Source organism: Arachis hypogaea, chromosome 9 (genome assembly GCF_003086295.3).
Source record: "Arachis hypogaea cultivar Tifrunner chromosome 9, arahy.Tifrunner.gnm2.J5K5, whole genome shotgun sequence".
NCBI lineage: Eukaryota > Viridiplantae > Streptophyta > Magnoliopsida > Fabales > Fabaceae > Arachis > Arachis hypogaea.
This window is the reverse complement of record NC_092044.1, coordinates 98,322,110-98,336,589: the sequence shown is the minus strand read 5'-3', so window position 1 is coordinate 98,336,589 and position 14,480 is coordinate 98,322,110. Positions and strand designations below refer to the sequence as shown.

General features: G+C 35.8%; 1 protein-coding gene across 1 annotated transcript; it reads right to left on the bottom strand.

Annotated features, from left to right (window-relative positions):
• Positions 1–3,520: 3,520 nt before the first annotated feature.
• Positions 3,521–5,912, bottom strand: LOC112711304 (protein PSK SIMULATOR 3). The gene has a single exon (XM_025763929.3). It carries the CDS (start codon positions 5,656–5,658, stop codon positions 3,853–3,855), a length of 1,806 nt encoding a protein of 601 aa, XP_025619714.1. The 5' UTR covers positions 5,659–5,912; the 3' UTR covers positions 3,521–3,852.
• Positions 5,913–14,480: the final 8,568 nt, after the last annotated feature.

Genomic DNA, 14,480 nt, shown 5'->3' with positions numbered 1-14,480 from the left:
CCGACTTTTGAAATTGCTTAAATGATGCTTCGGGTCTGTGGTTCCGTCATAGAGGTTCATATCAGGGCTTTTGAAGTTTCTTGGAACTTTCGCCCTCATTATGTCCTCGCTGGACGGGTCCTCTCCTCCCAGGGACGACTCTTCTCGGTCGCTGCGGGAGTTCCGGCTTTTAAGGGAGGATTCAAGTTTTAATAGTTTTTCTTCCAACTCTTTTCGTCATTCTATTTCCTCCCGGAGGTTTCGTTCCGCCTCTCGCTGTCGTTCTAGTTCTTGTTCCAGTTGCTCCAGACGACCATGGTGGCCGTGGACCAGCCCCATTAGTTCGATCGCATGGGGTGGCCCTTCCTTTCCGGATTCTCGTCCTTCCGAGGAGTTTACCTTTGGGTTTTTGAGCCCAGAGGTGCCTTCTATATGTTGGTCGCTGGTTCCTTGATGAAGGGTCAGGTCTGCGTCATTGTTTCTGATATTTAGATTTTCTTGCTCGGAATAAGATGCTGTATGACCATCTTCTGGTGAGTTTTCCGCCATTATGGGTTGATCCCTCGGTTCCCCGGCAACGACACCAATGTTACGTTGGATAACCGGAGGTTAATGGGTTGGACTCGTTAGGTTGGCCCAATCGTATAATGGAGGAAGCCTTTGAGCGGGTTAGTGCCTTTAGAGACTCCTTCCGACTTGTGAGTGTGGAAGAATGGGGGGTGGTACCTGCAAAGACACTCCGATGCCTAAGTTAGCAAGGGTGTGAGCAGGTCTAGAGAGTATTAGGACTTAGAGATACCTGAGGGATGTCAGCGTATTTATAGTGGTGAACCAATAACCACCGTTGGAGTAGTTCCACCTTTTAGGGTGGATAACCGTCCCTTTATCTTAGGGAGGTTACGATATGGCTCCTGGAAGTGGGTTGAGAGATTTTATGGGCAGTTATTATTTGCCAGATAACCTTTGATCCCGACTTCCTTATAGCAAGCCGTAGGGAGCACCGACTTCTTGAGAGGAGGTCGGTATATTGAGGAGTCCAATTAGTGAGTTGGATCTTGCTACATGGACTTGGGCCTTAGCCTTGGATCAGGGTATGAACAAGACCTTTCCAAAAAAACATAGTATATATTAAGTGAGTTGAATGGAAGAAGAAAAAAAGAAAAAGAAAGGAAAAGAATGTGTTGAGAGAAGAAAGAGTGTGTGTTGAATGGTGGGAGATGTCGAGAAGAAGTGAAAGTTAAAAAAAAAAATAATTAGATTATAAGAGTATTTTAGATATTTTAAATTTTAAGTAAAATTCTAATAAAATTAATTTTTAAATTAAATCTATTTGAGTTAAAATTGACTTTTTAAAAAAAAAACTGAAATGAATTAAATTCTATCTAAATTAATTTAATTATTTTTGTTTTAAACAATATAATTAAATTCAATTTTCACGGAAATTAAATTCCAAAAAATTTTTAAACACCCTGTAATAATGATGATTTGTCAAATAACACGTAAACAAACCATGTGTTATATTAAATTGACATGTAAATAATAAATTTTGTTGTGACACATGTCACGTGTCAATGGCTAAATATCACTCTTACATGTGGCCAAAGCATATCGTCTATATCAACATTTTGATCACGGAAAAACTCAAGAAATAAACATGAGTCACAATGAAAATTAAGAGACTATTTTGAATTAATTGAAAATTCAAAAACAGTTTTGAGCTACCAGTAAAATTTTAAAGAACATTACGTTCAACTCCTTGATCGTTTGTGGAAAAGTAGCTAAGAATATGAATGTGGCATACTACTACATGGTAAAAGAATTTGGTGGTACTAAATTACAAAACAGAAAGTCATGAACATAATAAATAGGGAGAGGCAGTTTCGAAAAAACAATTGAAAAGATCTATCAGAACCAAATATATTAAATTCCCAACAATTCCTAGCCAAGATTTATTCAGAATTACTATCCAAAGAGAGAGAAAAGGAGGGGGGTTGGGGGGGGGGGGGGGGGCATATTGCCTGTCCGAGCCAGGACTTATCAAAATTTTGTTCCTTTTCATGAATAAATAAACGATGGATTTAGCCCAAGATGATATTTGCTATACAGTTATTTAAGTAAAATATCTAAAATTTTTATTAATAATAAACTTAAAATGCACCCTTAGAATACATTTTAGCTAAATACTCTTATATAACTAGCAACTAAGTTTACAGTATAGTAGTAAATCTTTTATGTGCCTCACATCTGCAAATACCTTCTGATAGGAATTCCTAACTTTACAAGTTCGAAAACTGAGAATGGATATAAATGAAGGGTCACATGACACAATGATTGATAAGATCTGCTACGCTGTGGTACTTCAAGTCAACCCTGCGCTGTGATTTTTCTAACTCGGAATTAAACTCACTGCTCAAAGCTTAAAATGGTGCCATTGACATCGACATCAACATCTACAATTCTACATCACTTCCTCTTTCCTCCATGTAGTTAAAGCGCACTGATTTGGCCTCTTCTGCAGTATCATTACAGGCCAGCCTTGTGTACTAGCTCCACAGGGCGCATTGATTCTGGCTTTGACATAGAAACGCAAAGACGGAGAGATAGAGACTAATGTATAAAGTACAGAAAATATATGTTTCTTAAACCAAAAAATTGTCTCTATCTATGTCTCCAGAACCAAACAAGTTTCTGTATCTATTGTTTTTGTATTTCTGTTTTAAATACAGTATTGTAGCCTAAGTGAAAGAAAACAAAATCCGGTAGTGTTTGCTACCATATCAGAGTTTTCTACTGTGATATCCTAAAAATATTCCTAGTTAACCTTGTATGCTGATTAATTTGATCTTCAGGTTTTTACATTTTTTTTTTTTTTAAGATTCCCATGTTTTGAAAATTTGAAAGTGAAACCCACCTTCTGCGCATTTGATAATAAACAATGCATTCAGATACATCTTTAAGCATAAACATTTTACAAACTAATATACCATTATTGCAACACCCCCGGGCCCGCTTTTTTTTTTATTTGGATCCTCTAAAGTTTGAATTTTACCTTAGAAAATAAAATGTGATCTTCTATCCTTGAATAGTTTCTCTTTCATATTTATTTTTGGTCCCACCTATAAAATCAATGGTGAGAGATCACACTTTACTCTCTAAATTGAAATTCAAACTTTAAAGGATCCAAATCCTTTTTTTTTTAGTTCATTCAAGGCAGAAGTTTCACAATTAAAATTTCCATACCAAACAACGATATTCCCTCTTATGAAGGCCAATCACTTTTTGGCTTGAAAATAATCAATGAACCACCTAAACAAGTTATTTTATTCTTGCAAGAAACACGAACCTTAATACCTTATGACTTTATCATAGATCCATAATACAGAACTACTGAAAAGTAAAAAAAAACTCCAAGACTAGAATCAACGGCAGCAACTACATAACAGTACTAATCTCTGCTATTCATAACAGTAATTTCAAGTTTTAACATGCCATACTCTTCTAAGCGACAAGCAAGCTGTGAAACATATTTACAAGTTCATCGTGAACAATTTTTCACCTTTATAAATATAATTCTGCATGTATACTATATAAGTCAAATTGCAATTACATACAGCTATACTTTTTCAAGTCTTCAACAATATCAGTCCTCAATGTACAAAGTTCAGAATTCCATGCTATACCAGAGTAATATGAATAGTATGTTTGGATTTCCATTTGCAACTATAAAACTATTGATTTGAGCAAAAGCTATGAAAGGTAGCTTTTCCCACAAACCATAGGGGGAGTTCTCCAAACGGAAAATGCAAACACACTTTGGTATTATAAGTCAAGGAAATGCTCACCATATTGAGGATTTCAAATTTTACAAGGTATTCAATTAAGCAAAGAAGATCCACACTGCAATTGCCACTCCATGCAGTCTTCAAAGTCAAAACTGCTTGCACAATCCAACAAAGCGTTCTGTTGATGTTCATAACGGCATATGTAATTCAACCCAATAAGAATCTCGCAGATGGCTTCCTCTGTCTTTTCCTTATCAGCAAAGTACAAGGTCTGAAGTAGCAGCACATTCGTCCTGCTAACAATTTGGTGTTGCTCAAAATTCCTTTCACTTTGCCATCTTATCATGTTATGCGCGAGAGGCGCAAGCCCCCTAAGTATACCATCAAGAGTCACCTTCCAGTCGTGGGCAAGAGGAGCATCGTATATGGCCAAATTCTTGACGTAAGACTTCAGCTTTGCCTTCAGCGATAACCTTAAGCTCGTCGGTAGCATCTGATAGAGATCATCCCTCGCTTCCTCTCCAACTAAATGAGGATAGCTAAGCAGTTTCTCGAGGACAATTATGACATTAGCATAGTGCAAAGCAAGAGCGCAGCCTCCAAGAGTGGAAGGAGAAGCATAAACAGCTAATCTACTCTTGGGACCAAAGGTTGAGCAACTCTGAACACCGGATTTTGCTCTTAGATCTCCATTGAAAGGAACACTGATTTGAGCATGATCGAACCCACTGGAATGGCACGACTGCTCCTTTTTCTTGACATTATTCCCTAAACCAATACTGTGACTGCATCGGTCCCCATGATCAATAACAGAATCATCATCATCATCAAATTTAGAGACAGAGCTGCTTAAACTTAGACATTCCATGAAAAGTCTCCCCGGACTTGTTCCACAAGGAAGAACGAAATCTTCAGGTTGGAGATATGCTAAATCGCCTCTCCTCGTATCCATCCGCGGCCTACCACCAATACTTCCCTTTCTCTCCACAGTTCTCCCAATATTGCCCGAATGACTTCCACTTCTGCCACTGTGATTGCGATTCAACTTCTCCGATTTCATAGGAACACTAATTTGGCCAGACACCAAGCCACACTCAGGTGGAGGAGAACCTCCAGCAAGCCCAATGCTATTCTTCCTCAATGCAGAATCCCCGAAAACCACTGACATCCTAGCATAGATGGTGCAAACTGTTCTGGCCAACAACTCGACAACCTTATCAAATGTTTGATTCCAAAGTGAAATTTCCTTGAGATGCCTAACATCTTGCCTCTGCCATGCGAGTTTCTGCTCAAAGACCCTCCTACTCTCCTCATTCTGATTATTCTGAAATTTGTTCATAGCTTGCTCCAATTGATTCAAAACCTCCATTTCACTATACAAATTCTTAGTGTTACTAACATACCTATCCATCTTCCTCACCATACCTTCCATATGCTTAACCAAGAACCCTAATTCATTGACATCTATTACCCCACTCACAATGTCACCATACACATGCTCAAATCCCTGCAATGCAGGGACAGAACACTTCTTCCCTAACCTGGAAACGACGCCGGCTACGCGGTTCAACTCGTCGAGCTTCTCGGCGAGAGCAAGGTCGAGGAGATAGGAATGGTCGGAGGAAACGAGACTCCTAACAGCTTCAGAGGTCAAGATCTCATTCCTGAGCCTCGAGATCTCAGAATCCGAAAGGGATTTGTGAAGGTGAACCGTTTTGGACATGACATTGGCTACTTCAAAAGAAAGAATGTCAATGGTTACCTTATCGTTGTTCTTGATGGTGCTGCTATGTTGCTGCTGCTTCCTCTTTCCCGAAGAAGTTTCTAGAAGAAGGGCGTGCTTGAGATTGGAACTGACTTGGTTACCCATCTTCACAAACCAGGCCTCTGCAACCATTTGGAGCGGAATTGTTCAAGTGAAAAGACCAAAATAGGAGGGAGAACAAGTGAGTGAGTGTGATTCTAAAGGCAGGAGCATGCGGCGCAAATTGTGAAGAGTGAAGAGGGAAGGGATGGGTTCAATTCAATATAAGCAGCAACAATGACATCAGAAAGAGAGAATGTGGGTGGGGAGTAGTAGGGACCAAACACTAATTTAATTTGTTAACTCTAGTTTTCAATCTCAATTTTCAAAAGTGGATTCAGAATTGAAAGTTCAAACCACTTTTTAATTTATTATTATTTTATTTGTTTCGATATGTTGCTTTTCATTCTGCCTTCCATCTTCGAAATTTCTATCCATTTTTTTACCTCAACTTTTTTGTCATATCATATGTGATTTTTTATTGTTTAACATTTTCTTTCGTATATTTTTTTATATTATTTAATAAGTATATAATGAGATATCACATCTTACAACAACAACTAAAAAAAAATTATATTACATGCATATTAAAATTAGTTATTACTATAAAATATGTTAAAATATAAATATATATTAAAAATAAATTAAATTATATATATTTATATAAAAATATATTTATAACTAATTTTAGTATACGAATAATAATTTTATAAAAAAATTAAAAATTCATTCTCACTTTCTGTAATTACTCTTGACATTCTTTAAAAAAATATAAAAATTTATTTTCTTATAATAATTAAACTGCATTAAAATTTAATTAGAAGGCATGATAAAAAAATTATATTTTAAACACTCCTTATTAAATAAAAAGTATTATACTCTTTGTAAATTAAACAAATTTTAACTCTATTAATTATATTTTATATCAATAATTTAAATTTAGAAAAAAAATATTTAAAGAACAATAGAATTTACTATTTTTATCTAATTTAGTCATTAGCCTAGTTTTTTTTATCTAATAACTGAATAACATATTTTTAGTTTAGATTTTTAAATATTGTTAGTTAATTATTAACGAAAAATAATAAATTTTATTAATCTTCTAGTATTTTTTAATTTAAAATTTAATATTTAAATTTAAAAATTTAAAATTTAAAATTTAAAATTTAAAATTTAAAGTTTAAAGTTAGACTTTATCATTTAAAAAACACTAAAATAGTAGTATTTACGCGGAAAAAATATAAGAAATAATAATAATACTAATAGTTGTATACTTGTATTACATTTATGTATACTGTTGTCATTACCAAAACCGAGGGAAGTTGGAGTTTACAATGAATGATTAGAGATCGGAACAAACAAAAGTAGCTTTGACTAATGGAAAGAAGCAAGTACCTTCTTCACAAGGATGGAAAATTTTGACTTCATCTAACATGGGTTGGTTATGAGTTGTGACTTGGCTTGTGTGACTAATAATATTACTGATTATGTGCAGTCTAGTCTATGTTCTTTTTATGTTCTATAGTAGCAAATTAAATCATGTTTGGTGCTCTAGAAGTAGAACAACTGCTACACTTGCATGCAATTTGGTTAGTCAAAAACAAGACATTGATATTTCAAAATTAAACATTTGGTGTAGGAGCTCTGTTCCAACAACTAAAACAAGTTTTCATAAAATCATGAAGTAATCATCAAATCATAATCTAACGTCCCTATCATACAAATAACATGAATCATATAAGACATTTGGAGTGGTTTTCAATTGTCCATGATAATGTTTCCCATGAAAACCGACTAAACAAATATGGAGTTAGATCAAGAGAAAGGGAAAAGCGAAATTCGTCAAAAAGAAAAAAGAAAAAAGAAAGTTAACTATGGTGGGAGTAGTTGGTGGTGCCTTTGTTTATTTTCTTTAATATATATACTAAATTGAGAAATAGGGTTACTTGCCCTCCTCCGTTACTTAATATTCACCTTGAAAAAAAAGATCAAGCAAATAGTGACAAAAAGAAAGCTGGAACAATTTTTTTTTTTTCCAACCCAAAGTAACCTATAATGTATGTTATGAGTTATGACTTTCTTATTATGATACACATACTATATTTTTGAGTCAATAATAATGAGCCATCAATTATTAATTATGAAAATTTGATGCACTATTTAAATTTGACACTGTGTAGCCAAATCAGCAAAACAATGTAAACAGAACATGATATCAAATCTAATTAATTTGGGTGGCTAAACTAAAGACTGAATAGGAAGAAAAATAAGAATGATACAATCGGCTATAAAGCATGGACCATTTTCTTTAGTTTATCAAAGGAAAGTAAAAGTGTAAGGTATATATGGACCATTTGTAATAAGTAACACCTTTCCCTTTTTTTTTTTCTTTGGATAAATTACTACAAAACGATATTAAAAAATTTACATTACACATTTAAAAAATACGAATGACAAATAAATTTTTAAAAAATTTTAAAACGTGACAAAAATAATAAAATAATATTATTTTTATAAGAAGCTAACAATTTTGTATTTAAAAAATATGTATATTTATAAGAATATTTTATAAAAAAAATAAAACAAAATTCAACCTCTAAACATCTCTTATCATTTTTCTAAAAATTTTCATTTACTCACTAAAAGAAATGGTAAACAAATTTACTTAACATAAAATTATCAAATTTTAAAAATAAAATATTTTTTTATTATGTTTGTAACCAATCGTATTAAAATTCAATATTAAAAGTCCTTTTCCAAAAAATATATATAATTTTTAATTATTTTTATCATTTTTTTAGATTTTATTATTCGTATTTTTCGAAATTATTTATGTTTCCAATATAAAATTTTGATTGCCATTTTAATAAGATACTATTTTTCTTGAGTTTCTAAGTTTTTTACTCCTATATGTTTTTCTTATATCTTATCTGATTCTTTCCTTGAAGCACGGACACTTACACATGACACAATGTGACATGAGATAACAGACACACAAATTTTAATCCTTTGTAAGACACATGAACATCACGACATATATATATGTAATATATCAAGCCTGCTACACATATAAGTCTTTTGACTTACAAATTGATACAAGTTGTCCCAAACCTAACAAAAATAACTCTCACATTAATGTGTGTGTAAACATGCGCTCACTCAACCATTTCAATAGCGCACTCAGATTATGAAAGGCACTTTTTCTTCTTCGATCAAAATTCCAACCCTGAAGATTCAAACGACATTCGAAATCTCTCAAAAAACTGTCAAAATCGTCACAAAACTCAAGAATATCTACAAGAGAAGTTCAAAATCTCCATAAAAAAATACAAAAACAAAAGACAAAAGATTATTCAATATCTAAAAGGCTTAGATGAGAGATTCACCGTGGTATGGTCCCAAATTCTTCTCCTCGACCCGTTTCTGCTAGTAACATGGGTGTTTGTGCTCATCATCTAACACGAGCAACAATTATAAGCACTCACAGATTTTCTGGATGACCCGAGATCCATTGCTGCCATTATTGACTCCCGACAATCGTCTTTCTATCACGATCGCGTCTTCTCTTTTCCTAACTTGGTTTGAATCGTGGTTCCTCTTTGAAGTTGTACTCTTATTGTGGTCACGGCAGCCACACTATCGATGTGTGTTATGCCAAGCATGGTATACCCACCGAGTCACATGCGATACCCAGGGAGGCCACAGTTCAATGACAAGCTACTGCACTCACCAACACTGTCACTGCATCTCTTTCTCGAAATGCTGCCTCTTTGTCGCAACATCTATCCTAGGTCATGGTGAAATGGTGCACCAATAGCATTTTGGAGAATCGGTTCTAGGCCTCTCACCAACTCAGCATCACACTCTCATGACACTTCTCAAAAAGGCTGAATCTCTTCTTTTATATTATAACACTCAAATTTCTCCATCTCAACCTTTTGCATCTATTCCTCAAAACCAAATGGGCTTTTGCCCAACTCAAGTAGCCACTTTCTTTTTTTCTAGATACTTTTTGCATAGTAAATAAGTTTTCATGTTACTTTTACAAGGGTATTGTTAGATTTTCATCATCCTAACTTCTTCATGATATTCTTTATTTATCTTATTTCAATTTTAACATATATCTATTTCCAAAATCACCACTATGCTAAAATGTGAACTCACTTTTTTATCTTCTTGCATATTATAGGCCAACAATTTAAGGATATTGGTTTAGGTGGACTGAGAGATGGATTATACATACTTGATTATACCTTAAAAAATAACTCATCCTTCTCCCATTCCATCAACACCTACCAATCTTCAAATATCACACCTTTAAATCTTTGGCATTTTTGTTTGAGATATCTTTCTGGACAAAGACTCAATTATTTACATAGATAATTTTCTTTTATTTTCATGCATCATTATAAAGTTTGTGACATTTGTCATTTTTCTAAACAAAAAAAAAACTCTCATTTTTTTCTTCAAGCTTTAACAAGGCCAACGCCAGTTTTAGTTTATTACATCTTGATAGATGGAGACTGTTTCAACAAAGTTATGTTCATAATCACAATTATTTTTTAATTATTGTTAATAATTTTAGTCGTTTCGCATGGCTCGTTCTATTAAAATCTAAAGAAAAAGTTCAAAATTATGTATAGAATTTTATTATTTTAATTGAAATACAATACAATTCTAAGTTAAGTGCATCTATTCGAATAACGAACTTGAATTTTTTTTACATGATTTTATTCTTCAAAAGGTATTATTCATTAATGCAGTTGTATTGAAACACCCTAACAAAATGAAAGGGTAGAATATAAACATCAACATATTTCAAACATAGCTCGCACTGTCATGTTTTAATCTAATTTACCTCCCTCTTTTTAGTCTTATACTATTAATCATACTGTTTTTTTTATTTAATCAAGTTCTATCTTCCGCAATAAAATTTTAAATACCATTTGAGGTTTTATTTAATCATTTACTAAATTTTAATGAAATCAAAATTTTTGGGTGTTTTTGTTATGTCTCTACCCTCATAGCAAATAAATCAAAAGTTAAGAGCCAAAAAAACTTTTTCTAAGCTTCAAAAATAGTTTTGAAGACTACATTATGTATGTTTTGGAGGATAAATATAAATTGAGCTTTCAAAAATATAATTTTTTATGAAATAATTTTATCTTTAGTCAACAAAAAGGTCCAATCCGATCAGCCCTCAACAATAACCCACATTACTCAAATTCATCTCATTATCATATTATTCCTCCTCCTCCCCTTATGAATCACAACCTCTAAATCTTTTCAGCCCATTATACCCACATAATTCTACCATTATTTTCTCTCACCTAAATCAACCAAGCCTTCCTATTGGAGCTTTGGCCATAACCATTAATCCACTCCCACATCAATCTCCTTCTTTTGATTCGCATAAAGTCTCATCTCATTCTTTGAATACCCTGTTCATACCCTGGGTCGAGCTGTCCGACCCGGGATGTTCTACAAGAAAAGCGACCGACCTCTTCAGGTCAGGACAAACCCGACCTCTTCTCAAAGAGCTCGGCTAGATCACAGAAAAGTCCAAACAAAGGGCCCAAATAGAGGAACACGCCCCAAATCCTAAGGCGGCCCAAGCCTATAGAGAGAAGGACGGTTCCCTTAAAGATAAGATGACCTCACTTAAAGATAAGATAAGATAACTAACTTATCTTATCCACAGAAGGCCACATCTCAGCATTATAAATACACTGGAGCACCCAGGTATAACTCATATTCTGATTCTACTCAATACCTGCTTAATACCCTTGCTAACTTAAGCATCGGAGTCCCTTGCAGGTACCCCCCACCCTCCGGGGACGAAGGATCATCACTACCACCAAGTCCAATAAGTCGGACACATCAGCTCCGGCCACCGTACATCTGCCAAACACGTCGGCTCCGACCAACACAGAAGATCTCATCCGAGATCGACCTACAGTTTCAGGTAACCCTCGGAACATTGGCGCCGTTGCCGGAGACCTGGAAGTTATCCCATTAACATGGCGGATGACCATGACAACGACCACGATTCAGGTTTGGAAGACAGAACGCCGTATAAAAATGCGGACACAATACTCAAAGCTACTCCAGAAGCCCAAGGAGACAAAAATTCATCAAATCCAAGAGTAATAGAAACGCTTCAAAATCGATTGGAGCAACTTGAGAAAGAAGCCCAACATCGACGTGAAAAAAAAAAGAAGATCTACGCCGGGAAATAAGGCGGCGTCGAGAATTAGAAGATAAGCTTATAAAACTCGAAGCTGATCTCAAAACCAAAGCTACTCGACCATCCACGGAGGATAGTTCTCAGAAAAATCAAGATCCATTCACCAGAGAAATTATGAAAACCAAAATTCCAAAAGATTTCAAGCTTCCGGATATGACTCTATATGACGGTACCTCCGACCCCAACCATCATCTCAGCAACTTCAGAAGTAGAATGTACCTCACCGATGCCTCAGATGCAGTTCGTTGCAAAGCCTTTCCAACAACTCTCACCAAGACAGCCATTAAATGGTTCGACAACCTACCTCCAAAATCCATCTCGAGCTTCGACGACCTGGCCAAAAAATTCCTGGCTCGATTCTCCATACAAAAGGACAAAGCCAAACACGCACCCAGCTTACTCGGGATCAAGCAAGGAGACCGAGAAAGTCTTCGCAACTACATGGGGAGATTCAACAAAACATGCATGGACATACAAAATCTACCAACAGAAGCTGCCATCATGGGCCTCATAAATGGCCTACGAGAAGGACCATTCAGCCAATCTATATCAAAAAGATACCCGACATCCCTAGATGAAGTACAAGAACGAGCGCAGAAGTACATTAACATGGAGGAAAATTTTCGACTTGGTGAAGCCTCAAGGTCCGGTTCTGCCTACCGAGATAAAGAATCCAAGAAAAAGGAAGATCGCTCCGGAGAGAAAATCAAGAAATATCACAACTACACCCCTCTTAGGGTATCCTTGGTAGACGTTTACAAAGAAGTCTGCCATACGGAAAAAATCCCTCCAGCTCGGCCACTTAAAGGCAAAAGAGGAGGGAGAAATCGGAATGAGTCCTGTGAATATCACTGACTTCGAGGGCATTCCACCAACGAATGTTTCGACTTGAAAAACGTCATAGAAAAATTAGTACGAGAAGGAAAGTTAGATTGGTTCTTGGTCAACCGGGACGAAGAACCAAGGAAAAGAAGGAGGGATGAGGACGTAGGACGATCTGAATGATCGCCTCGCACACCAGAAAGACATATCCACGTGATACACGGCGGATTTGCTGGGGAAGGAATCTCCAAATCATCTCGCAAGCGACACCTCAAAGAGGTATACCACGTCGAAGGAAAAAAGGAAGCCCTGGACATCCCAGCAATCACGTTTACCAAGGAAGATGCATCCGGAATCATCTCGGGACATGACGACCCCATGGTCATTACAATCATACTGGCAAACGCCAACCTTCACCGTACACTAATTGACCAGGGAATCTCTGCCGACATCTTATTCAAAACTGCCTTCGACAAACTCGGTCTAGAAGAAAAAGATGTAATACCCGGTCTAACCGAAATTAATTAAATAATGAGTTAAGTAGGAGCGAATATGATTGGAATATTTGGCAATTGGAATTTGATGATTTAAATATAATATTTGGATTCAGTGAATTTTTCCGAGTCGGAAGACATAGTTTTCTGCGTAAAAGCGCGCAGTGGAATTTTGACCGACAATACCGGCTGAGACCTGTCAGGTACTGCAGCTGAGAAAATTGATTATGAGTAAATAAGATTAAGAAATGAGGAATTATGATTAGGGGAGGTAGAAATATTTAAAGTGCGATTTAGAGCGCTAATCTTAAAGGTTTTGGTCCAAAATTGGGCCAACGGACAAAAATAAGTGAAATGGGCCTAAGTGGGCCCAAGACCCAACATATATAAACATTAGTTATGAGCATTTCAGCTCATTTTACCCTAAAAGAGAGGTTGGGGCGCTGAATTGAGAAGAGAGAAGAGAAGAGAGAAAACCTAACTCTCTTTGATCTTCAAACCACCATAACTTGAGCTACGGAGCTCCGATTGACGAGCCGTTTGCGGCCACGCGTCGCTCTTCTCATTCTCTACATTTCTATCTAAGTTTTGTGGTGAGTATTCCATTCATATCTGCCCAGTTTTCGAAATTCCCCACTGTTACACGTTTTTGGGAAGTTAGTGTTGAAATCTTGTGATTTTGGGTGTTTAGGGATACTCCAACATGGATTCTAAGTGGGTTCTATCCCTACTTCATATGGGCTGAGGTAAGAAGTGCTCAAACCCTTGTGATTTGTGATTTTTATGAGCCCTAGGTTGATGTATGTATGTGATATTGGTTATGTTAGTGTATTTGATGGTTTTGGTGCACAATTGGGAGATTGGTGTTGCTTGAGGAGCTTTGGTGAGGCTTGGGACTAAGGTTGGTGGAGACTTCTAAAGAAGAGGCTCAATTGATTTTGCTACAAGAGGTACGGTTTAAGTTTCATTTAAGTACCGTGTGGTGTGATAAGAATTCCTAGGCTAGATGCCCCTAGGATTAAGTTTGGATTGTGTAAATGGTTGGTGCTAATATGCATAGTTGGTATGTAATGTGAATTAATGATTGGGTTGAGAATTGTGTGGCCTTGTATGCTTGGTGTATTGAAAATTTGATGTTTAGGGTAATAAGTATTGATTTGTGATTTATGCATTTAATTTGTGAAATTGGGCCGGAGGCCGTATATTTTGGGCCGGAGGCCGGAAAGAGGTAAGGAAGGTAAGTTGATGTGTGCATTGTATGATGACAGAAGTGATTGGATGAATTTCAGATAATGAATATATGAATGATTGAGTTGGTTATTGAATAATGAGGTTTGAGGAGTTGAAGTGTG